Below are 26,355 nucleotides of genomic sequence, written 5' to 3' on the forward strand. Positions count from 1 at the left end.
GTAATGCCTCAGGACTATTACTGTATGTTGGTTATCAAACACTTCTAGTGAAAGAAAACTGTTCCTACTAGTCTAGCTTTTGGAAACTTTGGGTTCAGGGTTAAATAGAACATTCAGTACTTGTGAATGTATGTATTAGGAAAGTGGGGTAGAGTATTCAGGGTCTGCATCTCTGTCTACATTGTGCTTTTTCCCCCCACATTCTGAACACATTTTTTTCATCACTGAGAACATTTTGTTAGCCTTATTTGCATTTTGGTTGTATATATTCTGTCTCTGCCAAAGTCTGTGAAAATCTGACTCCCCTGAAGCATTGTCCTTCTAAAACCCCCAAAGTCAATTGTACACAGTGTGATTATGGTAAATCTGCCATCTTTCCCTCTGGCTGCAGTTTTGATTTCTTAGGATCCTCTCTGTCTTATAACATCTTTGGCCAGTAGTCCTCCTGTTACCTAGAAATCCAGCTACTTCACTCCTTCCTTTTTCTTGCTTTTCACCTCTGATTCGTAGCCACTGAAGTATCTTGTCCGCTGCTACAGCCATAGTGGTCAGGCAAAAGTGACATGCCAGGGTTAGGGACAGCAAGAAAGCTTCATATCTAGTACCAGTTATCACCTCTGGAAACCACCCTGTGTGCCAACCTGGGATCAGATTAAACTACAGATAATAGGTCTTCATGCACCAGCCCAGTATGTTAGGGAGAAGGTCGTCACTGGAAAGGAATCACTAGTGCTTGCAATCTGGATTGTTCTTACTGCTCCAGTAGCAACTGAAACTCAGCTTTCTCCATGTTGCTATCCTGTTGGTATATTAGCTCTTAAGGCCTGCAGAGAATCCAGTGGTTAGGCAGCAGCTACTTGTCTGTAGGGCCCCTGCTGGAACTGCTCTAGCATCCCCTCCCCATGAGGGAAGTGAAGAGCCTGCTGAGGCCGAAGACCTGCCTGTCCTCCTCTGGTGAGAGGTGAGTGGGTCCCAGTTTTACTGCCCCGTGTCTTCCTGATGTGTCCTGTACAGTGGGTGCTTTGCAGTGGGCACTGATGTAAGACATAAAGATCACACTTTGTTTCAGCTCTCATGGTCTAACCATAAGCTGGCTTCTCAGATGTGGTGTCCAGATTTACAGCCTTATTCTTTGCAGGCCCCTCCCTAGACAAGCTGTTTGCCACAGCCCAGGAGGCCTTGAAGGTTTTACCTCTAGCCACTCCTTCCTCTGTACAAAGTTGGTGCTGGATAGACTGCAGCTCTGCCCACTGGATTTCCCCCACCCTGACCTTAAGGGCCACTCCTGAGGAAGGCCATGGTGAATCAACTGCGTTTATGGTTCACACCAACATACTGAGTGGGCTGATCCTCTGCGAAACAGACCCTAGCTGTTTCTTCTGCCAAGTCCAAGGGAGCCTTCCGTGAACCCACAGCTGTGACCAGAGGAGAGGCATCAGTTCAGCAGAGATAGGAGACAGAGATCTGAGTCTCCTGCATATATACCTGTGACTTGACCTGTTCATGCTGATCCCGAATGTGGCGTTTCCTCATTACAGACTGTTGCTGTGTCCACGGGATCTAGTGGCTTGGAGAGTCTGAGAATACTCAGCTGTGGTAAGAGCTCCAGTTAATGGTCACTTGGCATCTCATGGTCTCATCCCAGGAGCTGCTTTTCAAACTGAAGAGTTCTTTGCTGCAGAAGGCATGGCCTTGCTCTAGAATTTATTGGCAAGCTCCTATTGCCATGTACCAGACTTCTACACAGTATTTTATGTACCAAAGGTACCTCTATATCATTTGGATTTGCCAGGTCATATAGTCCTTGGACCATATGACTCTGGGCCACCCTTGAAAGTGTGTATGTTGCCTCCAAAATCCAAGGAGGCCCACCATACACTGCCTCCTCAGTAGTGAGGACAGGATGCAGTAATTTGACCTTTAGAATTCCCAGCATGCCTTATACAATACATTTGAATCACAGGGTGTAACTCCCATCCTCTGAAATGCGTGTTTACTGAGGGATCCAGGTACACTTGCCACTTACTGTTCATCGCAGTTCTAGAATGTTCAAGGAAGCTGGGCCCAGCGCCCGCGAGCAGGAACCCGCACCCCCTGGTGTCCCAACCCCGGCTCCCCCCACCACAACGTCGCTGCAGGAGGGGGACCTGGCCGGGCGGGAACTTGCCGCTCCTTCCCTTTCCCGGCCCCTCCGGGCACAGGGACGCAGGCAGGAGGACCGTAGAGGCAGCTAAATTGTATGGGGGGTGGCGGGTCTCACGCTGGGGTCTTGCCGGAAGTGGGAGGTGCCCGGGTGCCGCGGCGCGCTGATCCCAGCGGCCACGTCCCCAGCCGGGAGGTCAGTGTGTCGGGATCCTCGGGAGAGATGGCCTGCGGCGGCAGAGGCCAAGAAAGTAGGGCCTGCAATTCAGTAGACTGAGCCCGCGGTGCCTCGAGCCGTGTGGGCCCTATCGGGACTGAAAGAGCAGCGCCTGTACTGGGCGGAGTCTGGCGGGCCGGGCTGGGTCTCGAGCGCTGAGGACTGCCTGGCCGAGTGCGCTTGAGGGTTACGAAAGTTATACCAACACCGTGTTAGTCAGCTGACAAATATTTGGTTATTTTTTTTCTGACAAGCTAACTTGCTTGCTGTTTTTAAATTTTTGACTAGTATGTAAAAATACGACGTACAAAATATCCCCACCACCACCACCATACCCTCACACTTAATGTTTGCTACTAACAGGGATTCTTTTCCAAATGTACGTCACATGTATTTTCTGGAAGTCACATAAGAAAAATACAGAAACAAAGTAATACTTAAAAGTATTTTACTGAAGAGGTTGTAAAGGATTCTGTAAAGGGAAAGAGAATCAGAAATTTAATTTTCTTATACCAGGGCCAATGCTTAACATTTGACAGGGATGGGGTTGAGGTATAAACAAAATACACATTCTGACCTGGGTCTAGGACTTAAAAATAAGTTATTCGTATTTCTGTGCTTCCAAAATTGAAGAACAGACGACACGTAATTTGTTGGTGATCACTCGTTTCACTTTAAGACTCTAAAGAAGATGAAACCCCGTGAATAAATGTAACCAAGTACCTATTTTGCATATATTCAAGTGGAAATAATTCCTATTTTAATCATAGTGAGGATACCCTTTAGGCTCTTAACTAGGTGCCAGGCACTGTGCTAAACACTTTATGTACATGATTTAATTTATTCTTCAACAACAGTATTGCTGTTACTGTCTTTGTTTTTATCAATGAAGAAATAGTCATGGGAAGAATGTAATCATATTGCCTACAGTCTCCCAGCTAGAAAGTGGCTGAATGAGGATCTGCCCTTGTTGGGAACGAATTCAGTTGGGAGTCACAGAGAAGTCAGTGATAGGAAGGAATTCATTAAAGCAAGAGTAGCAGGGAGTGGCAGCTGCCTTACAGGCAGCAGAGAGCAAGAAAGAACAGGGAGGAAAGGGAAGCTCACTGAACTCTCGCTCCGCATAGAACAGATCCCCTGCTAACTCCTGAAGCCAGGGTCACCTGGCATCCAGTGTCCACTTAAAATCTGCAGTGTATTCTGCACTAAGCCCCTACTGCCCAGGATCTGGGGGAGCTGCAGAGCACTGGATGAAGTGAGATTATGTTGTGAGAACTTGCCAAAGCAAAGAAAGATTTTCAGGCAGACTGCTAAAGACGATGCAGTCCTGTCTGGGTCACCCAGGCAACAGGAACTGGCAAGCCTCAATCAGAGATCTCAGTGGCCTTTCCCCACTTGTTGGAAGTAGGACATGGAGAGAAGACCTGTGCTTAAGTCTAGAACACTGAATGAAATAGCAAAGTAACAAAGATATCACTGGAAGAGCGCAGTGACAAAACTCAGTAAGTTGAGCAGTAAGAAGGCTTTATTTAAGGCAAAGTACACACTCAAAGAATGGGGAATGTGGGCAGCCTCAGAAAGTAAACTTAAAGCTTAGGATTCTTTTAAGGATTTCAAGGAGGGTGCAAAGGGCGGTGGGGGGTATAGGCTTGACGTGTCTTATGATGTCTGCCTCTAGTGAGAGACATATCACCAGCCATAGTCTGTCCTCTTGATAATTCTGTAAACTTAACACAAGGAATTTATTGATTGTGATCACTATCTCCAAGATAGTGGTGACCCTCAAGCAGGAGGGACCTATCATGTAGGACTACTTACTGTGCCTTAAGATAGGGTCAGTTTTTGGCGAATTACCATAAAATACATGAGGAATCTTACCTCCTAACTCCCTGGTTTTTAAAATGGAATTAATCTTAGCCTTAAGATAAAGTCCCTCCTGTTCTTACTAGTTTATATCTCAGCATTTTTTCATCACAGACAGGAAAAATTAATCATAACGCTTGTCCCATGTCCCTGCCCTGCCTCATACCCAAGTGTGAAAGCTGTTAGGGGCAGGGGCCAAGGCTTCCCTTCCCCGCCATTCACATTTGTTCTTTATGAGGCTGGTGGAAAAGCAGTTTGGAGACAGTGTTGGTATGGAAAGGAAGTTTGTGAAATGGATTTAAGCTGAGAGCAGACATCATTCAGTGTCATGATTTGCGGGCCATGTTCTTGGTTTCCCATCTCTGTGCTGTCATTGTCACAAGCACCTGGGACACGGGGTGTATGTCCTCATAGGAGGGCACAGCATGTGCTCAAGTTCACAAGGCTCATAACTGGCAAAGCTTGATTATCCTTGTCACCTCAACTTCTAGACATGGTGGGACTCCCTGTGAGAGAGGTGGCTGGGAATCTCAGACCCTTCAGGAACATGCTCTGGGGTTCTCCATCTGCTTGAGAGAGCAAATCTCTACTTCTGCCCAGAGGCAGTTAATCCTTCCTCCCCTCCAGCCCTCAACTCACAGATGGCGGAGACTGGAGAAGCCTGTGGCACACCAAGAACAGAGTTCCTCACACAGAAGGGCCCTCATTTAAGAAGTGAACCTGTGAGAACCAGGCCTTGTTCTCCTTCAGAAAGGCAGTTACTGTCAATCAACCAGATTATCTGCAGAGGTTAGTGGACGGCCTAGCTGGAAGGAACATTCCAAGTTATCCCCAAATGTAAGAGCTCCCTGTGCTCTCTGGAGTCTGGCAAAGACAGCAGGTGCCAAGAGCCGGCCACAGGGCCTGTCCCACATGGAACGGGACAAGCAAGCATCCCTTATGGGTGGTCCCCAATAGCAAAAACAGCGGGTCCCTGCTACCTAGCCAACTGCCAGTCTTTGCTCCACTGGATTATGTTGTCTGCTCAATGAGCCACAGGGTGAGACGGCTGAAATTTTTTAATGTTTTAAAATGATTGGCCAAGTGAGTGTTTTTGGTTTCCCAGCTCTGTGCTGTAGGTGTACAACTGCGGCACGGACCCATGGGGGCCCATCACCTGCCCCAAGGCCTGGCATGAAAGGCCTGGTGGTCTGTAGGGGGTAGCTGGGGAAACGGGGAGTGAGTGCTCTAGGGTGCAGGGTCTTAGGCTGATGAAAATATTCTAAAATTCATTGATTGTGGTCGTGGTGGCAACTCTGAAATGAAAAACCACCAAATTGTACACTTTAAATGGTGAGTTGTGTGGTATGTGAATAAAGTTTTTACTTTAAAAATAAAAAAGGAAACTCAAGCAAATGCACAAATTCCTGGGGAGCATAAAGCATGCATAGCCATTGCAAGGGGCCAGCCTTGGTACAGTAGGAGAAAGCTGTGGGTGTGCCCACAGGCCGCTTCATAGTAGGAGAAGCCTAACCCGGGGGTCAGACGTGGTTTGACATGAAGAGATTCACACAACAGTTACCATTGCTGGTAGTGAATTTTTCTATCAGAACTTCAACCAGATTGAGGATCCAGGATTCTGTATGAGAGCCCCCGTCTCGTGTCTGATGGTCTGACTTCCAGATGCATCCCTTCCTAGTGTGAGGCCTAGCGCTGTTCCTGCAGCGCAGCAAGCACATTTCTCTCTAGACACCCTCAACACCCACTTGGAATGTTTTGCCCTGATGTTAGCACCCTAGGAGGGGACAGAAGGACACTGCAAACAGGGAACGGAGCCAGCAGAGGTAGGGCAGTGGACAGTAAGCAGCCTGCTTCTGAGCAAAGATGCTGGCTGGGTCCTGGGGAGACTGGAGACCTGGCGGGCCGTTAATGTCGGCTCGCGGACCAGGTGACAGAAATACAGGACAGGCAGTTCCAGACATGAAGAAAACCGGGCACAATCCTGTGAGGCCACCCCAGGGAATGATGTGCAGCTGTCGTGCTAAGGTTCTGTAGTGTCACCAGAGCAGGAAAGTGATGCTGAGGAAGTGTGTGTTCACTTCAGGGCACAAGACAGGTGACGTAAGTAGAATTAAGAGCAAATTTTTTGGGTCATTTACTCTTCATGATTCTGATGGTGCATCAGCTTCTTCCCACAGAAGAGACGATGTAAACTGTCTCTTCATGGAACGTCGGCCCTGCCAGACAGGAACGGGAGGGGCCCTGGCAGCGAGTCCCATGATTCTGCCTACATAGTTTTGTCTTAAGGGTTCCTGCCTGCCCACAGTCAGTCTTAAGTATTATACTGCACAGAAGGGTTCATGGCACAGAAAGTCCTATACACAGGTGTGAAGGTGGCAGTGGCAGTGAGGACTGGGGCAGAGCCTAGAGGAATATGATGGAGTCTTGAGGGAAAGAGGTGACATGTTTGTGACTGAAAAAAATGGTCTGGATTTTACCTGTGAATGGTCTCAATTTAGCTGTAATGTCATTTCCTCCATGAAGCCTTTTGTAACCGCCATGTGCCTCGCCCCTTCCCAAGCAGAACACGAGCTAGCTTTCTCTGAAAATCCCCCATTTCTTCATAGAGCCAGTACAGTGTGTAGCTGAGAGCCCAAGCCCTGGAGCCAGACTGCCTGGGTTTGAATCCTGCTCCACTGTGTCGCATTGGGTGAGTCATTTAACCACCCTGTGCCTCAGTTTTCTCATCTGTAAAATAGGAATGTTGATAAGACTAGCAGCACGTGTGGCTGCTGTGAAGACAAGTTAATGTGCACTGACTACTGCAGATGGCACATGTATGTAAGCAGGAAGGCCTGGTGGCCATTAGGGTTACTGTGTTGAGCTCACCTGGCTTCTCAGTCTGTCCAGTACCTTGGAGGGGTTCAGGGCAGGAACCCCGGCTCAGTGGTCGCTGTGTCCCCTACCATACTCGCTGAACTGCTGAAGGCTTTGGGCTCCAAACGCTTTAGCATCTCACTCCTCCATTTACTGTGTATCTGGTGAGCGCCCACCTTCCACTACCTCACAGAATTGTCCTGATGAAAAAATGAGGGAGCACATAAGGCACCTAGAACAATGCCTGACACATCATAGTACTCAGCGGCTCTGACTTCTTACTACTATTATCTTCTCCTTCCCTTAATACCTTTTTCCTGATTATGAAAGCAGGATTTATTTGTGGTAGGAAAGTGTGAAAATGTAGAGGAGAACACACACCAGAGTGAGGGCATCAGATGTATGAACAGATAATAAGTAGCAGGTTGGGGGAGAGGGTAAATAAATAAGCGCAATAATGAAAGTGCGTACAGGATGCAGAGGTGGCACAGGGGCAATGGTGAGCTTGGGGGGTGGGGGGGAGGTGATGTGCACAATGTCCCGGAAAGCCTCCCCAGAAAGGGTGAAGGTTTGCAAAGATGAACAGCAGTGTATTAGGTGGACAGGAGGGGAGGGCATGAGGAAGGAACAGCATGTGCAAAGGCACAGAGGCATGGACAGCATTTCTGCATTGCCCTAGGGTAAAGTGTGGGAAGGGAGCAAGGTGGGAGTTTGGGTACCCAGGGTTGCTGAGAGGTGGGTGGGGCTAGGAAATGAAAAGCCTGCCACAAGATGAAGAATTTGGACTTTGACCTGGCAGATGAGGAGGAGCCACTGAAAGGTTTTGAAGTGTCAATCCAATTAACGTTTTAGAGAACTAGGTATGCCTAGGTATGAAGAATGGAAGACGATGGAAGCAAAAAGCCCTGCTGGGAAGCTGGTGCCAAGTCCTGGGACAGGTTAAAGACAACATAGGTGGTGCAGCCAGGAAGGGCACGACAGATGGGCTGGATATTCTGACCAATGAGCGGGATGTAGGGGTGAGATGGAGAGAAATGTGGCATCCAGAACTAGTCCAGGTTTCTGCTTGGCTGACTGGAAAGCTGATGATGTCAGCCTTCTTGGACTCCAAGTCTTGCTGACTGGCTGTGAGTTGCTGGAGGACGACATGGGGACATGGGGAGTAAACAAACTCAAGGGCATAGATGTTCGGTGTGTACAGGGTCTTATCATCATCCTGATGTTAGATGTCATGATTCTTTGCTTGTCCACACCTTCCTTACCCAAGCCCCTGAGCCTCCTAGAGTCATCTGTTCACTTCCCCGTGACATCTCATTTCAGCAAGAACCCTGGCAAGTCTCATCCCTCTCAGTATCTTCCTGGCTTCCTCATCCTTCACCATCACCCTGGCCTGTCTTCAGCAAGAATTCTGTCATCATTTTAGCCAAAAACCTCTTACTCCAATGCTTCATCTTAGCTATTTCCCATCCACTGACTCCCATCCTGCTCCTTGGCTATAAATTCCCACATGCCCCTGCTGTATTTGGAACTGAGCCCAGTTTTTTATACCGACGTCTCTTCCCCTAGTGCAGCAGTTCTGAGTAAACCTGCTTTTACTCCTCCCACTACCATCCAGCTCTGTTTTTGGCGTGTGAAGAGGAACAGTAAGAGAGAAAGCTGGACAGGTATGTAGGGAGCAGCTCAAGGAAAGCCTTGACTCTATAGCTAACAAGCCTGAGTTTTATTCTGTAAGAAGGGAGAAGCCACTGCAACTTTCTGATAAAGGAGTGGCAAGATGGGTGTAGTGCTTTGTGGGGGGACTCACTTGAGAGGAAATGCAATAATCCATTAGGAAACTATATATCTGGAAGGGAATAATACTGTAGAATTAGCAATCAAATGAAGGGGAGGAACTGTGAAGATTGTAGAATCCTGACTTACAGGACTGTCATGTCCCCCACCTCACATCTAGGTCATGTGCTTCTACCTCCCACCATTCTGAGCTCATGGCCACCTCATTGGATGACTTCAAGTATTTCCTCCCCTGCTGGTATACAGGTCGGTGTGAGGATTCAATGATTTAAGATATGAAGACTGCTTGGAAAGGGGCCAGAGTATACAACATGGGTCAGCTGCGATTGCTACCATAACTTGCAAATCCCACCTCCATCACCCCAGATCTGAAACCTTCCCCTCTGACAATCCCTTTCTACTCCATGCTCACTGAACTTGCCCAAGACTTGATGCTGGTTAGAAGTAGGGTGAGAATAATCAAAGAAAACCCCAAAGTTTTGACCCAGAGAGGTTTATAGACATTTTGAGGGCATTTATAAGACATATCTAGTTTGAAATGTGTAATTTGAAGTTTTTAGAGGCCCATTTGTAAATGCCCTGCCATCTGCTGGAAACCACATGTGCAGATGTAAAATTTTTTTGCTCAGAGTTGAGGCCATGGGAATAAATGGGTTCCAAGAATGATGGCACAGAAACAAAGTGATACCATGACAGAACATTAAAAGGGTACCTGGAGACTGAGAAAGGAACAGGAAGCATTATGGGAAATAGGAAAAAGCGGTAATCAGATGAACATTATAGGAGTTTCAATTTTTTTTTAAGTATGTTTTTCAGTACAGTGTAATGGCTCTGATCTGTCTCAGGTCCCACTGAGATGCTCTGAAGGACTGAGTCATGTAGTCTTTTCGGGGTGGGGAGTTCAGAATCTGAGCAGAGAAGGGCCGGAGCCTCCACATGCAGTGCCTATTCATCATCAGCAGTTTTGCCTGTACAGAGATCTTTTCACGGTTCCACAAGAACCTCTGTGTAAGTGGCCATGCTCTGGTCCACCCCAAATTTCCTGCCTGGACCCGCCTCTCCTTTACCACATAATCTCCCTTGCAAGACCTAGCTCAAGTTTATCTCCTAGGAATTTTCCTTTAACATTTCCATTACTGGTTCTTCCTTCTCAGTGTAAATATTTAGGCTCCATTCTCAAGTTATTTTATAGGTCTGGTTTAGGGCTCAGAAATCTGCATTACTAGCAAGCAGCCTAGTGATTCCAATATGCATAGTTCATGGTCTACACTCTGAGGCACAAACTCAATCTGCGAGTATATGGTGAATGTCAACGTCAAAATGATGAGTTTCATTATGGCTTTAAGAAATTAAAAACATTAGGTGGTCATTCACAATATATATGATCCAAAATTGTTCAGAGGCCAGAGTTCCAGACATTTCCTCATCTTCTCCACTACTTTTCCATCACTGGGACATCCTCCCACCAACAGCCAAACCAAGAAACCAAAGTATGCCCAGGGCCACCCAACATTCAAGTGTGCCTGTCAGGGACGCCACACCCAGAACACCTCTCTAGGTTGCTGACCCCAAGTATTTGCCACACAGAATGGGATGCAGCACATATCCTACATGTGGGTGTGAAGGTGGGAGTGACAGTGTGAGTAACGAGTCTGTGGCAACACCTAGCAGAATATGATACAGCCTTGGGAAAGAGTTCACGTTTGTGTCTATAAATATTTTGAAAGATTCCATTTATAGTCACTGTTTGCTGTTTAAATTGAAAATAAATCTGCTTCAGCACAAAAACACACTCCATCTCCCCTTCTGAAAAACTATTCTGTTTAATAGTGCACTTTGCGCTACAGAATGAGCGGGCCTGGGAAAAGATGAGGCCCCTTCAGCTGGGAAGCCTGGGGAACCCCTCACCTGGCAGGGAGCCCTGTGGCCAGGCTCAGGCCAGAGCCTGCCTCAGGGCTGTGCTGTCTGCATCCACACTCAGCTGCTCAAGTCAGAGGTGGGGTCAGGAGAGGTCCAGCTGCTGGGGCCAGGTGTCATAGGTCAAGGGGACAGAGCAGGGCAGCTGGCTGGCTGAGCTCCTTAAAAGCATCTTAAGTAACTAGGGTTTTGGATTAAATCACTTTTCATTACAGGATTGGCAAGAAGATGGGACAAAGGAAACAGGCCAACACTAAATGGCCTTGGCCCTCTCCCTCCTGTCAGACCCGCTGATTAGATGGTGTTCCCAATTTCCCCTAACAGGGAAGGGCAAGGGGATCTCCAATGGCTCTCACTGTTCCAAGCCCCAAATGACAGGATCAGAGAACCTCTTGAGGGCCCCTCCCAGTAAAATAAATCCCTCAGCCCTGCATTTCTGTAATTAAGTCATGAAACAAAAGAGCATTCTTTATCTAAACTTGAAGCTGGACTAGGAACAGTGGCTTTGAAATACAGCCTCCATTTCTCCTTCCTAGCAAATTAACAGGACCCAGAACATACTGTGCTGACTATTCTGACTCCGACTAGAAGAACCCTTGGAATTTTACCCTACTGTGCTTCCGTCCCCACCATGGCAAGAAAGGCTCCTCTGGTGTGAAAAAATGGTCTAGTGCAAACTCCCTTCCAAAATGGAAGGTGAAGGTCCCAGAGCCTCCCTCTCCTCCCAGCACATAATCGACTACTCATCTCCTAACCATTCATGGCTGGTATCATTCCTGGGGGGACTAGGTCGCTAACCACTGTGCCAGGATGACTTGCCCACTGGCCCCATTCTCTAGAGTGAACAGTTTGAGTTTAAGGGACCCATCCTAAGTTGTTCATACTTATACAGTAAGGCAGGAGCTCATTAGACTTGGAGAAAGTGAGGAAAACAGGTGTGTGGCTGTCACGTAGACTCTCTGATATTTACTCCAGCAGTAACTCTGAGAGAACTTTTGCTCACTCCCATTACATTCAAAGGCTTCTCTCCAGTGTGAATTCTCTGATGGCGCACAAGAGCTGAGCTGTACCTAAAGGCTTTCCCACACTCACTACATTCATAGGGATTCTCCCCAGTGTGGATTCTTTGATGCTGAATAAGGCCTGAACTATAGGTAAACTTTCCACCACATTCCATACATTCATAGGGCTTCTCTCCAGTGTGGATTCTCTGGTGCTGATAGAGGTGTGAGCTCTGGCTGAAGGCCTTCCCACACTCATTACATTCATAGGGCTTCTCCCCAGTGTGAATTCTCTGGTGGTGAATAAGGGTGGAGCTCCTGCTGAAGGCCTTGCCACACTCATTACAAGCATACGGCTTCTCCCCAGTGTGGATTCTCTGATGATGAGTAAGGGTGGAGCTCCAGCTGAAGGTCTTCCCACACTCACTACATTCATAGGGCTTCTCCCCCGTGTGGATCCTCCGGTGCAGAATGAGGGCAGAGCTACAACTGAAGGTCTTCCTGCAGTCGCTACATTCGTAGGGCTTCTCTCCAGTGTGGATCCGCTGATGCTGAATAAGGTGTGAGCTCTGGCTGAAGGCCTTCCCACACTCACTACATTCGTAGGGCTTCTCCCCAGTGTGGATTCTCTGGTGCTGGATAAGGTCTGAAGTTCGATTAAAGCTCTTGCTACATTCATCACACTTATGTGGTCTGTCTCCCACTGGAAATCTCTGATGTGAAAGAAGGTTGGAACTCACAGTGAAGCTGTATTTCTCACTTCTTTCTCCCAGGGGGGCAAGCTTCTCCTCAACTGTCACTTGACCAAAATCTTGTACCTTCCTACTCAGTCTTTCCCCGGAGGAGTTTCCCAACTGCTTCTTTAGACTGACTTCTTGTTCATAGGATTCTTTGTACTTAAGACCCTGAGAAATATCCTTTTGGAATCTTCCCAATAGCACCCTGTGTGATCCTGTATCTTCAGAAATTTCTGGATCATGCTCAGTTCTGGTCTCACCATCTGGCACAATACAAAACATAAACATCATTTGTTTTCTGTGGGAAAAACAATCAAAACCAGAGGACAGGATAATCACATGATTAATGTTTACAGGGAGAAAAGCACATGCTTATCTGTATGCAAAGAGGCCCAGGCTGTGTGCAGCCAAGGCAGAATGAGAGAACTGGGTCAAGTAAACAGGAAAGGAGAAAAGCAGGAAGCAAAATCAAAGTGAAAAAGAGCTGGAAGTATAGAGAAACGTGGATATATAAGGAAGAGGAAGATGGATCAGGCAAAGGCAGGGAACCAAAAACAGAAAAGATAGGACATGTTTAATGAAATGACAAAGTTCTCAGCAAGATCAGACTGTAGATAAAACTGGGGAGGTAGTGATGACCAGAACACCTTAACAATCACAGGGGAGAGCAAATATAAAAAAAACAGAGACTGGCATTGAGAAACAGTAGCAGAGCAGGAGGAAGCTATGAGAGTGAGGCCACCTAGGACCCCCCAGCCCCAGGTGAAAGGGTCAGTCACGTCTGTAGTGCCACACATGCCAAATCCACAGAAACAGGCAAGGCAGCTCCACCCAGCTCTGGCCCTAGGCCTACAGGTCTACACTAAGATGTGAGGATATATAAACAACTTCCATGTTCCACATCTCTACTTTCACTGCTCTGAGGGCACAGAGAATAAGTGAAGGGGCTCTACTAGATAGCATTTTCAGTTTGTCTATACTTTAAGAAGTAAAGACAGGGCAATGTGTGTTAGGGACAGAACAGGTGCTTCTCCCCCACATGAATGGTACCTCTCAGGAACCCCCTGTTCCCTTCAAGCCCAGGACCTCGGCTCTTCCTGTCACTGTGGCCCAGAGATCATGTCAAAATTCAGAAATGGGAATCCTGCTCTTGGAGAAAGACAGGGATAAGGTTTATCTTGTTCTGACTGAGTGGTCCCAGAGCTCAAGCCCAGACCTGGGACCTGCAGGGGACAGAAAGGAAATGTACAGGGAGGTCTCAAATGGGAGTTAGGAAGATGTCCCTGGCACCGCTCAGGAAAACATCATTGCTGCAAGTGGGTGAGAGACGAGGAATTAACAATCCACAGACTAAAGGTTAAGAAGGAAATGCTCCCTAAAACAGGACAAAATTTCGACAGGAGCAGCAGCTACACCTGCAGTAGGTCCTGAGCAGAGTGACAGGGCCCTTGAGGTGGTCCAGCAGAGACGGGAGGGTGAGTCTTAGCATGTCCCCTTGAGCACAGAGCAGCACCTCCTGCAGTTAAGGATCCCAATATGCTAATCTTTTGGGAAGGTCTCCAGATTATATGGTAAGAATAACATGGGAAAAGGTACCAGACTTGGAGTTCAAAGACCAGGGCTCGAGTTCTGCCACCTGCTAGCTGTACGAACACACGTAAAGCACTTACAACCTGACTTCTCTTTCCTCACCTGCACTATGGGAACCCGAGTACCTCAACTGCTGTGTTACTGTGAGAACCTACCAAGACAGTAGACGTGAAAGCCCTTTATAAACTACAAATTACTATACAAATGGAGATATTATCTTTACTGTTGTTAGAATTTTCTTGGACTAAGTCAGTCCTCAGCTAATTATTTTCAGTGACTCAACTGTTACTAGCAACCAAGAATATAAAGAAATGACAAGGAAATTTTCCTGAGAAAGCCTAACTCTTACCCAGTGAGAACACGTTCCCATAGTTCTCCAGCATCACATCCCTGTAGAGGTCCTGCTGAGCAGGCTCCAAACGCTTCCACTCCTTCCGGATGAAGTACACAGCCACGTCCTCAAAGGTCACCAACTCCTGCAATGACACGTTCTTCCATGCAATTTCAGGGTAAGGGATGGGACTGGCAGCACCAGAGACATAACTCGGGATGGGGTTAAATAATACACATTTGGGAAGTGGAGGGAAAGGATGGAGGAGGAGGAGATGAGAGTCCAAGATAGAAAGTTAAGATCCACTATTCAGTAGAAAAGGACCATCATCTGGATGGAGGGAATCATGGTTTAGGGCACTGTGGGGTATGTTGCCACACAAAATATTTCCAGAAGATGGGAGGAAAAGAAGGCTCACCTGGGACTTGGCCTTTAGGAGTGCAGCTGCCAACATCTCATCCCCCAGGCTGTCCTTGTTGGAAAATGCAGGAAATTCTGAGGAAGGAAGAGCTTAAAGATAGTGAAAGGGTCCATGAGTGAGGTTGCCTGCATTCTGGTCTCCCAATCTGCAGAAACTCACAGTGTCTGAGACAACCAAGGCCCCACTCCTTCTTACACTACTTCCAGGGTCACTTCCTCTGCAGCCACTAAAGGTGCTCACAACACCCACATGTGGTGAGCGAGGTCCCCTGCCTGACGGAGCTGTCCCAAAGCCTGTGACTGCCCCCTCTCCACTCTGCCCCAGGCTCCTCCTCTCTCCAGTCACTCTATTCTCAATGAACATGCCCAGTGCCACCATAGGGCACTAGTGGATTCCTGTCCATCCGCCCAAAGCAGGACAGAAACACTGGCTCTCCTGCTCACCGTTCTCTAGATCCCTGAACTCAAACTCCTGCATGAAGTTCTCTCAGACCATAGGAAAACTAGCAGTGTCACCCCAACCCTGACTGAAGCCAGGATGCCTGTAACTTTTCTCCTTTTCCTCCAACCCCAGCTCCCATCTCTTTACTACAGATGTTTCCTGGTGCTGTGCTTGAGTGCACATCTTCTGTAATTCTTAACCTTTCTGTCCCTTAGAGACCCTAAACCCCTAGAAATAATAGATTCTGCAGAATCACCCAGAGAAAAAGGTCCATAAGTGCTTTTTCCTGGTAAGCATGGGAATAACACCCTTTAGGACTGAAACTGGCTCCAAAGTCAGGGGTACAGTCTATGAAACCAAAGTACCAATGCTTCAGCACCTTTTATCCACTTTACCTTTCGCCCGTGGCCTACAAAGCGATTCCCAAAAGCCTCATCTAAGCGCACGTCCCTAAAGAACACAAACTAGGATTGTGAAGCCAGCTCTCACAGAACACCTGGAAAATGGAACCCAGTGATCCTGTTTCTCAATCCTGCATGAGGCACCCACAGCCCTTCAAAATGCCTCAGCTATAAAACCTATCGAGCTATACATTAATTATGGGTGCCAGTCAGCGTTCCCCATCAGGCTATCAGCTACTGAATGGCAAGGACTGTGTCTTAGCCACATGTGGATTCTAGAGGTTGGCCTAGCACCTGATGAGTAAGAGTTTCAACAGAAGATTGCTGAATGACTAAATAAGAATGAATGAAAACCTATGACTTACTACTCTCAAGCAGGGCCTGAGGTTCCTGAGATACACGACTGGCCTGAGTTTCCATGGGTGGGGCTTGAAGCTCTGGCCTCTGGCCTCCCAGTTGCAGACTCAGCAAGTTTTTGAATGAAAACGAGGAAGCACTGTAGAACCAAAAGTTCAAGGTTCAATGATTTAAAATAAAAAATAAAAAACACCTGAATACAGAAAGAGGGGACCTAGCATTTCAGTTACTAAACAAGAACTGCAATAGGAAACACAGCAACTGGGTCCAGTCTTCCAGATCCTGGTGAAGATACACACCTGCTCCCTGCAACAAGACTGTGTGAGAACCCCAAAAGGGCCCGAGTTCCTTGGCGACATCCCACCTGTGGCTCCCCCAACACTGATGCCGAATAATCATACTAACGGGATGAAATACTAAGCAACTATTGAATTCAAAAATATCAGAGTAAAGTGAAAAAGAGTGTGTACACATACATATTGCAGAATTTATATGTGGCATACATCAACTTTTAAGAATATTTGGGATAATGAATAAAGCAGTTTACAGATTTTGAAAAAACCCTCATAAACAGAATTAGTAGGAGAAAAAAAAAATCTTACCTTCTTAGGTGTGTAGCTGCTACATTAAATTCAGGTGTTATCTTTAGAGGAAAAGGGGCCATGAAATAGCACCCACCTAACAGAGAGCAGAGAAACTTTCCATGAGTTCTCATTTTAAAAATCTTGGAGAAACCACCCTGTCTCACTTAACTAGGGCAAATGGCTCAGATTCATCAAATTAAATAGGATAAATTCTTCCTTTCTTTCTTTCTAAGGTAGTTTTCTGCTCCCAGTCTCAGTGAAAGATGGGGTATTTCTGAGCAACTTGGGCCTTTATATGGTCCTTGGGGGAGTGTTTCCTCTTACTGAGAAGTCAGCCGTCAGCCTTTGTTTCAATCTCCCTTCTCTAATAAATTTCCTTGGAAATGTAAGTTCCTAAAACAGAGACCAATATTTTTTTTTAAACTTAAGATTACTTAACTACTGTTTTTATCCCTCCTAATGTCTCCATTCCTCAGTTGTTATGATAATCAAAAAAGCTTTGTTCTTTGACACTCTAGTGAATAAACAGAAGGACCTAGACTGAGGTTTGATCTCAAGAAGTTTCTGCTTCACACTTGAAGGCTGAGGCAAGAATCAACATATCCAGAATAGGTGCAGCAGCCATCAGATATTCCTTACATTTATGTAAGAGCAAACGAAAAAGCCCTTAGTTTGTCTACCTCCCTTTATTTAGTTGCTCACATAACAATCATTTGTTGAGTGCCAACTCTAGTGCAACTGTACCAATAATGTTGGAAGGAGTAAAAAAAAACAGCAGTGCAAAAGTATTTGCTTCATTACTGCAAATTGTTGCATTCATATTAATGCATAAAAAGGGGAGGGGTCCTGTCTGAGAGTCACAAAGGGGCACAGAATGCCCACCAACGATGTCATTACATAGAGAAAGAACCTGCCTGGACGTGAGCCAGGCCCGCTGGCAATCAATGTGACACATGCTCTTCCCACCATCACCCTTCAACTGTCTCAGAACCAGCCATCTATTTGTTCCTATAAACCAACTTTCAATTTCCAGGACTGTTTATAAGCAGACACCCCCAACAAATCAGCTCACAGTCCAGTCCAAACTCTCATTAGAAAGGTAAGTCAGAGCCTCTGACCCCACAGAAAAAGATCAACACTCCCTCCTCATAGCTGTGTCAGCCAAAGCTGGGCCTCAAAGGCATACTGTCAAGAATAAGTCCCCAGTGTCTGGTTCAGTAAACAATGTTTCTTATAGAAAACAAAATCTCCATTGTGCCCCCACAGCTTCAGGTCCAGGCAGGGTCCTTCCCCTGCTCAGCTGCTGAACCCTCTCCCTGAAGTTCTTGGGGACTGAGAAAAAAAGACCTGGCAGTGAGAACGAGTCTGAAGTTCTTGGGGACTGAGAAAAAAAGACCTGGCAGTGAGAACGAGTCATGGAAAGCTTTACCTGCTGGATTCCTTCTTCCCTTCTTTGGAGTTAGTTCCTATAAGACCTGAGTAGCGGTTATTAGGAATCTGGCGGCCTGTTCAAGTTTCTTGGAATTCTGACTTTAACTGATGCCAATGCTATATGATTATGGAAAAAAAATTAAAATACTCATGTAAACTTCAATTTTACTGTAGGTAGAAAGGAAAAAAAAAAAAAGAGGGGACATACGCTAATAAATACTAAGAGTACAACCAGTATTTGCACCACACCCCTGGAAAGAGGGCAGGGGAACTGGAGTTTCCCCAGGCCAACCTCCCACCCAGGGTAAGAAATGCCTTCTCAAGTTTCCAACCTTCTGTCAGCTACCTTGCTAGATGCTCTCAACTACTTCAGTAGGAAGTCTGTTCCATGGTTGCACAGCTTAGCCCTCTGAGATCTTCAGATGCTACACTGAAAATCTATCCCCGTGGACCTTCATCTCAGAGGCCTAGTGCCCTATGAGGCTTCAGTGATGGAATCTTCTCCTTCCACACAACTGTTCATCAAACATTTGAAACCAAATGACGCCCAGTCTCCACAAACTTCTCTTATTGGGGATAAATATCTTTAGTTCTTCTAATTGTTCCATGGGTTTCTGGTTTATCATCCTGCTTACATTTTCGTGCAGTTTACGCATGCCCTTCAGAGCGTGAACACCTGTGTTCCACCCCACTTCAAAAGCAGATCGAATCTGGGATGTAATACAATTGTAATCGGGAGCCACACACAGCTGTACCGCTCTCCGTAGAAGACTCCATTCACTGGGCGCCACCGGAATTATTCCCGGACTCTAAATTTGCGCCCCTCTAAGACTAGTACTAACTACGCACACTTCGTAGAACTCCTCACTCTCAGATCCTCGGACCCAGCTAAGTAAGTACAGGCCTCTCCTGCCACGAGCGCGAGTAAATGTAAAGAGAACCGTCTCCGAGAACTACCAAGTTAGAGTCGCTGTCATCAGCTGTTTTACAAGATCCCTCTACCGCTATCCCTGGAACTTTTTAAGTGCTCGCACTGGGCTCTGTTTAAGTCACAAAATCAGAACCGGAGTCCGTTTCCTCCCCTCCTCGCAGGGTCCCGATCCAGGGTCGGAGTTGGGGGACGGGGGCGGTCCCTGGGGAAGTGGAGTCGGGGACCGGCGGCGGGGAGGAAGAAGCGCGCCCCGGCACCTGCTCCGGGAGGGCCTGGAGACCCCGCGGGTCCAAGCGGCACAGACACCACCCTCTTCCCTGACGACCTCAGCCTCTGTCTTCACCGCGAGCCCCGGGGGCAGCCGGACTCACCCTGGGGATAGGGACGGAAGATGTGGGGGCCCGGCCACGGACCAGGCCCTGTTGGAACCTGTCACAGACCCACACACCGGGATAGAACAAAGAACGGAAGTTCTCTCCGTTTCGCTTCCAGGTCGGTGTTTTTCACCACCCACCCCACCCCCCGTGTCCCCCAATCCCTCTTGTTCTCTCTAGGAAAGTGGGAGGTCTTGGCCTCTCGGTGGTTTGCTGACTCGGGGCCTAGCACAGTGGCGGCGCTGGGGCCTTACACTAGCCGCTTCCCCCTCGGCCCCCGGACAGCAGGGCGCATGCTCGGGCGCCGCTGGCCCGGAGCAGGGTTTGGCATTGCGGGGGTTCCAGCGGTCGGTTTTGGGTGGGCGGAGCGTGGGGAGGGGCTTATGTGTTTTGGGGGCAGGGGCATCCGTCCTACCCGTGCTCCTCAGAGGACAGAGGAGAGACCGGCAAATAGGAGGACATTAGAAGTTGGGGGTAAAAGGATTTATACCAAGCTAAGCTGAAAATCCATGTTGAGCACTAGGCCCCTCCTTCAACACTAATTGAAAAGAAACCTCAACGTGTGTATGGGAGAAGGTTCTTGACTCTGATAGAGAAAATTCAGGAATGGGTGAGACAAGTATACGTAAGGAAGAAGTTCATTAAAGCGAGAGTAGTAGTGAATGGCAGCAGGCGTGTAGGCAGCAGAGAGCAAGAACAGAGGGAGGAAAGGGAAGCTCACTGAACTGCTCCGCATAGGGCAGATCCCTTGCCAACTCCTGAAGCCAGGGTCACCTGGTGTCCAGTGTCCTCTTGAATCTGCACAGCGTAGCAACTAAGTCCCTACCACCCCAGGATTTGGGGGAGCCACAGAGCACTGGATGGAGTGAGATTATGTTCTAAGAACTTCCCAAAGGCAAAGAAAGGAGGTTTTCAGGCAGGCTACCAAAGAGCATGATCATTCAGCTGCCGTCCCATCCGGGTCACCCAGGCTACAGGAACTGGCAAGCCCAAGTCAGAGCTCTCAGAGCTCTCAATAGCCTGCTTGTCTGAAGTAGAACAGAGAGAGTGAAGACTTGTGCTTACGTCCAGAAAATTGAATGAAATCGTGAAATAACAAACATGCTTACCACTGGGAAAAGGGGTCTTTTAATTAATCTCCCAAGGGACTTGGAAGAGCTCAGAGGCAAAATGCATGAAGTTGAATGGCAAGAAGTCTTTATTTAAGGCAAAGTACACACTTGAAGAGAGGGGAGTGCGGGCAGCCTCAGAAAGAACGTGTGCTTAAAGGCTTAGGAATAGTGTCTTTTAAGGATTTCAAGAATGGGGTAAAAGGCCAAGGACTGTAGGCTTGACTTGTGGTCTCATGATGTCTTATCTCTGGTGAGAGACATGTCACCATCCATAGTCCTCTAGATACTCTGTCAAATAAACTTAACACAAGGAATTTACTGATCCTGTTCTTCAAGATAGTGGTTACCCTCAAGCAGTGGAGACATATCATTTAGGACTACATGCCCTGCCTTGCAATATGGTTGGTTCTATGCTAATCACCATAAAATACGTTAGGAATGTTACCTCCTTACTCCCTGCTTTTTAAAATGGAATATTAGCCTTAAGATGGAGTCCCTCCTGTTCTTACTATACTGTTTATATCTTGGCATTTTTTATCACAGGCAGAAAAAATTAATCATGTTGCTGTCCCATGTCCCTGCTCTACATAAAGATTAATTAATGTAAAAAAAATATGCCCTTATTTGAAATCTCCAAGTAATCCAAGTTTATGCTGCCAAGCAAGCCATCTTTGGTGTTTGTATCACGTAAAAAGGCCCCCTTTAAATTACTAAAATCAGAAGAAAACTTGCCAGCCCATCAGCATGTCCGTGTAAGGACAAAACCTCTGCAAGTGCTGGGAGCCAGAGAATCCAGGGACGTTACAGGTGAAGCTGCTGTGAGATGTTTGAGGGAATGAGGGCGAGGCTTTATGGCTCACTCACTTATGCCCTCATGGGAGAAACCCTGTACGTGTCAGAATCAAACCCTTATGGAGTGTATGTGAAATGCAATCTGGCAATATCCTGAGTAACAAGGGTCCTCCTGATGCCCCAGATAGCTCTGCATCCTATTTGGTCTTGATTTTTACTGTGTCCTATATTTGTAATGCACCGAGTCAGTTCTGCAAATGCACCAGATCCAGAACTTACTGTCTGGTGACTTCAGTCTGAGGACACTAAATAACCAATTTCACTTAACTATGATATGTATTATGAAAGGTGGCAAAGAGCAGGGCCCAGTGGGGAGGAGAGGTTTTCCAGAAGTGATGCAAGCCAGTGAGAGTGTCCCTCTGCTCTAGGCAGAAGAACAGCCAGTGCAAAGGCCCAGAGACAAGAAAGAACAATGCATAAGGAGCTAAAATGTGAGGTTGGCATGAGAGGTATCTCAAGATGTGCATCTAAATACTTGGGAAGCCCTGGACATGCAATGTGGGAGCAGGCTGAAGCCGTGGATAGGGACAGACAGGACATGCAGCCATCCTAGTATAGCTCTGCAGGCATGAGTCTTGTGATGGGGATCTATGTGGATCCCAAACTGAATTGGGACACTCCAGGTAGTTTTTAGTTGTTATTGGAAGTGGATGCATGATTCTCTGGTTCTCTTTCATATGTATGGGGATGGAATTCTCTGCAAGCCATGGAATAAGAGAGGCCTCATCATCCTTACCTTTTTGGGCATAACTGCTGTGCTAATTCCTCCAGATCACCCCTTTACAAGGCAAGTCCCCATGGTGGGCAACAGCAGCTCCCGGGCATCCAGAATAAGTGCAACAGCCAGATGTTCAGGGTGCCACGGAGTTGTTAGTGCTGCAGTCCAGTGCTCTGTCAGCCTGTACAGTCCCATCTCTCCAGATGAACTCCAGGGAAAGTAACGGCAGGGAGCCTGAGGAATCTAAAGGCAGGGCATGCTGATGGGACTGCATGGGAAGCATCCGATCCAGGTTCTCCCCTCTGAGCTGGAAACCCTTCCTCTTCCTCATGAGCATGCACAAAGGACCCAGGGTACTAATTTTGAAGGCAAAATTAGGGGCTCAGCCACACCTTCTAGTCTATAATGAGGCTTCCCTAAGGCTACAGGAAGGGTGGAAATACACTTTTATATCCAGGAGTGGTTCCCACTGGCTGCGGTCCATCTATTTACACTGCCGCTTGTTCACCAAGCAAACTTGTAGCCATGGGGTCGTGACCAGCTCCTGCAAGCTGTTCAGATGAAAATACAGCTAAGTTTTATCTTCTACAGCTACACCTGATATGGCTATGATGTTTATACCTACTAGGTTCGATTAGAGATCAGGAAGTTGAGATAAATCAAACCAAAGAGCATTGATTTTGTGTCAGGCAGGAGGCAGGGTGAGAGGGGAGTGGCAGGGTTGTGGAGATGGGGGTTCCCACCAAGTGGCCCAGGCCTGGGCTGCCTCCTATGAGTTACAGTGAGTAGAGACATTCTGGGCACTCAGTGGCCCAGTGGGCTGTGTGGTTTTAGGGTCACCACAGAAACAGGTAGACAGGGTCAGTATGGGAAATTTCATAGCAGACACAAGAGCTCATGGCACCTGATTCAGAGGTTGGGGAGAAATTTTTTGACCCTCAGTGCATTGGGACCAACTCAGAGTCCGCTGGTTCCTGCGACATTCCTCGCTCTCTTTTTCTTGAGAGTTACTCTTAGGGTAGAGGCACATGGATCGATTTATCTTTGTGCCCCTACAGAGACTTAATCAATGAGAAAATTAATGATGGTTTATTTACAGATTAAACTCTCCTGGCCACCTCCAGCCCTTAAAGAAGAATGAACACCTTATCCACTCTCAGACCAGATAAAGAGCTGGGAGATGTGTGTGTGTGTGCATAGAGTCTGACGGTGATGGTGATGGTGTGTCTGCTTTAATGGTATTGGGTGTGTGTGTGAGAGAGACGGTGACTGTAGTGGTTTGGGTGGAGAAAGTGCCCACAAGCAGTGGACTGCCCACTGATGACTAAGCTCATCGTGGATTACAGTACCGTACTGGAGGTCAGCCCCTGGGCCCAGGCTTCTGTGAGCTACAGCTGGTCAGCTCATCCTCTCTTCCTGCCAGCATGGGGCACTGCCAGAAGCGACGGACTTGGAGACCTGTCCAGGTCTCACCCAATAACAAGGTGTCGGGAAAATTGAAGTTACCATGGCCAGAACCCTCACCTGGCCATAAGCTACTTGCCCACTGCGCACGTGCAGTGCTGGCAGATGCTGCTGGCACACGTGTTGATAATCCACTATTACTGACTGTGCTGCTATATTAAAGGGCTCTGCCCAGTGCTCTTGGGGCAAGGCTGTGGGAGAGCAGAGGCTGGAGGCAAGAGCAGAGCCTTGGACAGAGACAGAGCCTCTAGTGGTGGCGCCCTAGGGCAGAGGCTGAGACCGTTGTTATTGACTCTATATATAAAGAGTTCCACTCAGTGCTCTGGGTGACACGGTGGCAGGGCTGCTTGGCTGCAGGAGAGCAGAGGTTGGAGTGGTGGCAGCGCCGAGGACAGACTGAGACGGCTGCTGGGGAAGAGAGGTCCAGAGGCAGAGATGGGCTTGCTGCATGCAGACTCGCTCTGAGTGGATGGGATTCTAGTGATTGACCAGCCACTATGGGGATAAAGTTGGGTATAAACCCTTTCACCCCAAGAACGTTCCATTATCATTCATCGGTCTCATTGAATCCATAGTGAACTTGTCCAGGGCTGAAACCCACTGGCAAGACACTGCTAACAGCCGAGATGAGCTGACAGAACAGACAAGGTGCTGGGCACAGGGTGGCCTCAGGGCCAGGGGCTGCAGGGTGAAATGCAGTGTGTGCAGAAAGAAATGGACCCCTGGGCTGGGGCATTTACAGACTACCAGGAGTTGCTACCCTCCCCATGAGGGGGGAGGCAGTGCTGAACTGTTGGTGCCGGTCCTGGAGGGCAGGGCCAAGGAAGGAAATAGGCTGACAGTTAAATTTCCCTCTGTGCCTCCACCATGCCCTGCCGGCTGGCTTTCCCCCTCTGCCCTGCACCCTCAGCCCAGAGGATTAGCCAGGTCTCCTGCTGGTTGGCATAGTAGCCCCCGCCTTGTTCTTGTAAGAGAAGACAGGTCTTAATTCAACTGATGGGTGTAGACAAGGTTTACAGTGGAAATCTTGTGTGAGGCCCAGTGTCTTTGCTGCTCTGTCCTTGAATGTATAGAAGGAATTGATAGGCTTACACTTCTAGTACCTTAAATGTTAGAGGGGATTTTCCCATTCAGAGACTGCTGCATGTAGAAGGTAACAGTGGGACGCACGGATCACTCTGCAATCCGCCTCTCTTCCCTCCCCTCGATGGTCCCCCCAAAACAATAAAAGAATGCAAAACAGAGAAAGGGAAGTCTCAGCTGTGTTAAAACCTGATTGCAGCCAGCGTTCAGAGGCCGTTTCTTGGTGCAACAGCGCCACCTGCTGGGCTCAGCCAGGTATACCTGCTACTGAAGAACTCCAGACTCGGGGAGCTCAAAACTCTCGGGCTTGATGCCCCTATTTTGGGGTGAATCAAGACGAACTTGACCATTAAAAAGATGAGAAGAACCTAAAAGGCCATACTAGTCAAATATAAATGGTATGTTTAAGAGCATAGCCAGCCTAGAGGGGTTTACATGAAAAAGTGTCAGTTACTGCTTTAGAAGAAACTCCCCAAAGCAGAGACGTGGGTTGGGGGCCCTCAAGTGTCAGGAGTTCCCCTAAAGGCTGGGGCTTGGCTCGCTGATGGCTTAGATGAGGTGAGACCTGATGGGGTCCACGGGATGGCTGCTGACACCCAGCCTCAAGGTCAGCTACATAAGGTGGAAAGCAGATGTCACTATTCTGCTCAGTGGGCAGAGCTCAAGGCCATTCTCATCACAGCTGGCTGGCTTGGTGAACCTTGTTGAGCCTAGTTACATTTTATTGATCTGGGCTGTTAGCCAATGACCTGGCAGCTTGGTTCACCCCCTTGGAAGATGACAGATATGAAAAATTAAGGACACAGCCTTTGGGGCAGTGAACAATGGCAACACACCTCCTCTCTGACAGTCGGTCACTCGTGTGGATGCCCACAGTGGGCACCCGGTCTCACCAAGCTGCTGATCAAGCCCATACCACCTAGAAGCCCTCTCCCATTCCTCCTAATGGGCTCCATCAGACCTTTGACACCCTTGAGGGGCTCTGTTGGTGCCAGTGTCCCTGTTCCAGGATGATCTCCTGACACAGATCACACCATTATGGCTCTTGAAACTAAACTGTGTCATGTTTTAGGTTTTGCCGACCATCTACAGTCCAACATTGGTATGCCTTTTGTCCTGAAAGCCACTCAACAACAGGCCAGCAGTCAAGGCGTTGCATGGATGTTCCACACTCCCTACCATCCACAGGGTCTGAGTGCCAAGTGCTGGGATGGCCTCCTCCAAGTCTGCTCTACTTCTGTCACCTTGTCCAGTCCACACACCTTAACAGGGCAGCCTGGTCACTGCCATCATCAGGGATGTGGCCATCCCCTGAAAGCATTAATCTCCTCTCAGTCAGCCATTTCTTGAGTAATGAACAGGATGAAATGGGGTACAGACTCTTCATTTTTAAAATTAAAGATTCTGCACTGAGTATTCTTTTGTACGATGCTTTTCTTCTCCTAATGGCTACCCCAGGCCATCCTGGTTGGCCGACCCTCTGGGTACAGCCCAGCCAAAAGACAGCCTAGGGAATTCCACTGTGATTCTGGTCCAACAGGATTCTCTTGTTGTATTGAAGTGGTTCTAGATCACAAATAAAATAACCCCTTGAGGACACTGTGCTGCAGCTCCCCTGCTGTGACTGTACATGCTGCGGCAGGCTGGACAACAGTCCCCAAACATACCCAGGTCCTAATCTTCAACCCTGCGAATGTGACCTTATAGGGGAAAAAGGATGTTGCAGATAATCATGATTAAG

The 26,355-nt window shown here is 47.8% G+C and overlaps 1 protein-coding gene across 1 annotated transcript; it reads right to left on the reverse strand.

Annotated features, from left to right (window-relative positions):
• Positions 1-10,673: 10,673 nt before the first annotated feature.
• Positions 10,674-19,518, reverse strand: ZNF3 (zinc finger protein 3). The gene is given in 8 exon segments (XM_037011787.2): positions 10,674-11,804; positions 11,807-12,787; positions 14,464-14,590; positions 14,864-14,940; positions 16,074-16,204; positions 16,668-16,743; positions 18,079-18,197; positions 19,383-19,518. Coding segments are annotated over 6 exon segments (1,512 nt in total). The 5' UTR covers positions 16,730-16,743; positions 18,079-18,197; positions 19,383-19,518; the 3' UTR covers positions 10,674-11,670.
• Between the last annotated feature and the right edge of the window lie 6,837 nt (positions 19,519-26,355).

This window comes from Manis javanica, chromosome 10 (assembly GCF_040802235.1).
Source record: "Manis javanica isolate MJ-LG chromosome 10, MJ_LKY, whole genome shotgun sequence".
In the NCBI taxonomy this organism is placed as follows: domain Eukaryota; kingdom Metazoa; phylum Chordata; class Mammalia; order Pholidota; family Manidae; genus Manis; species Manis javanica.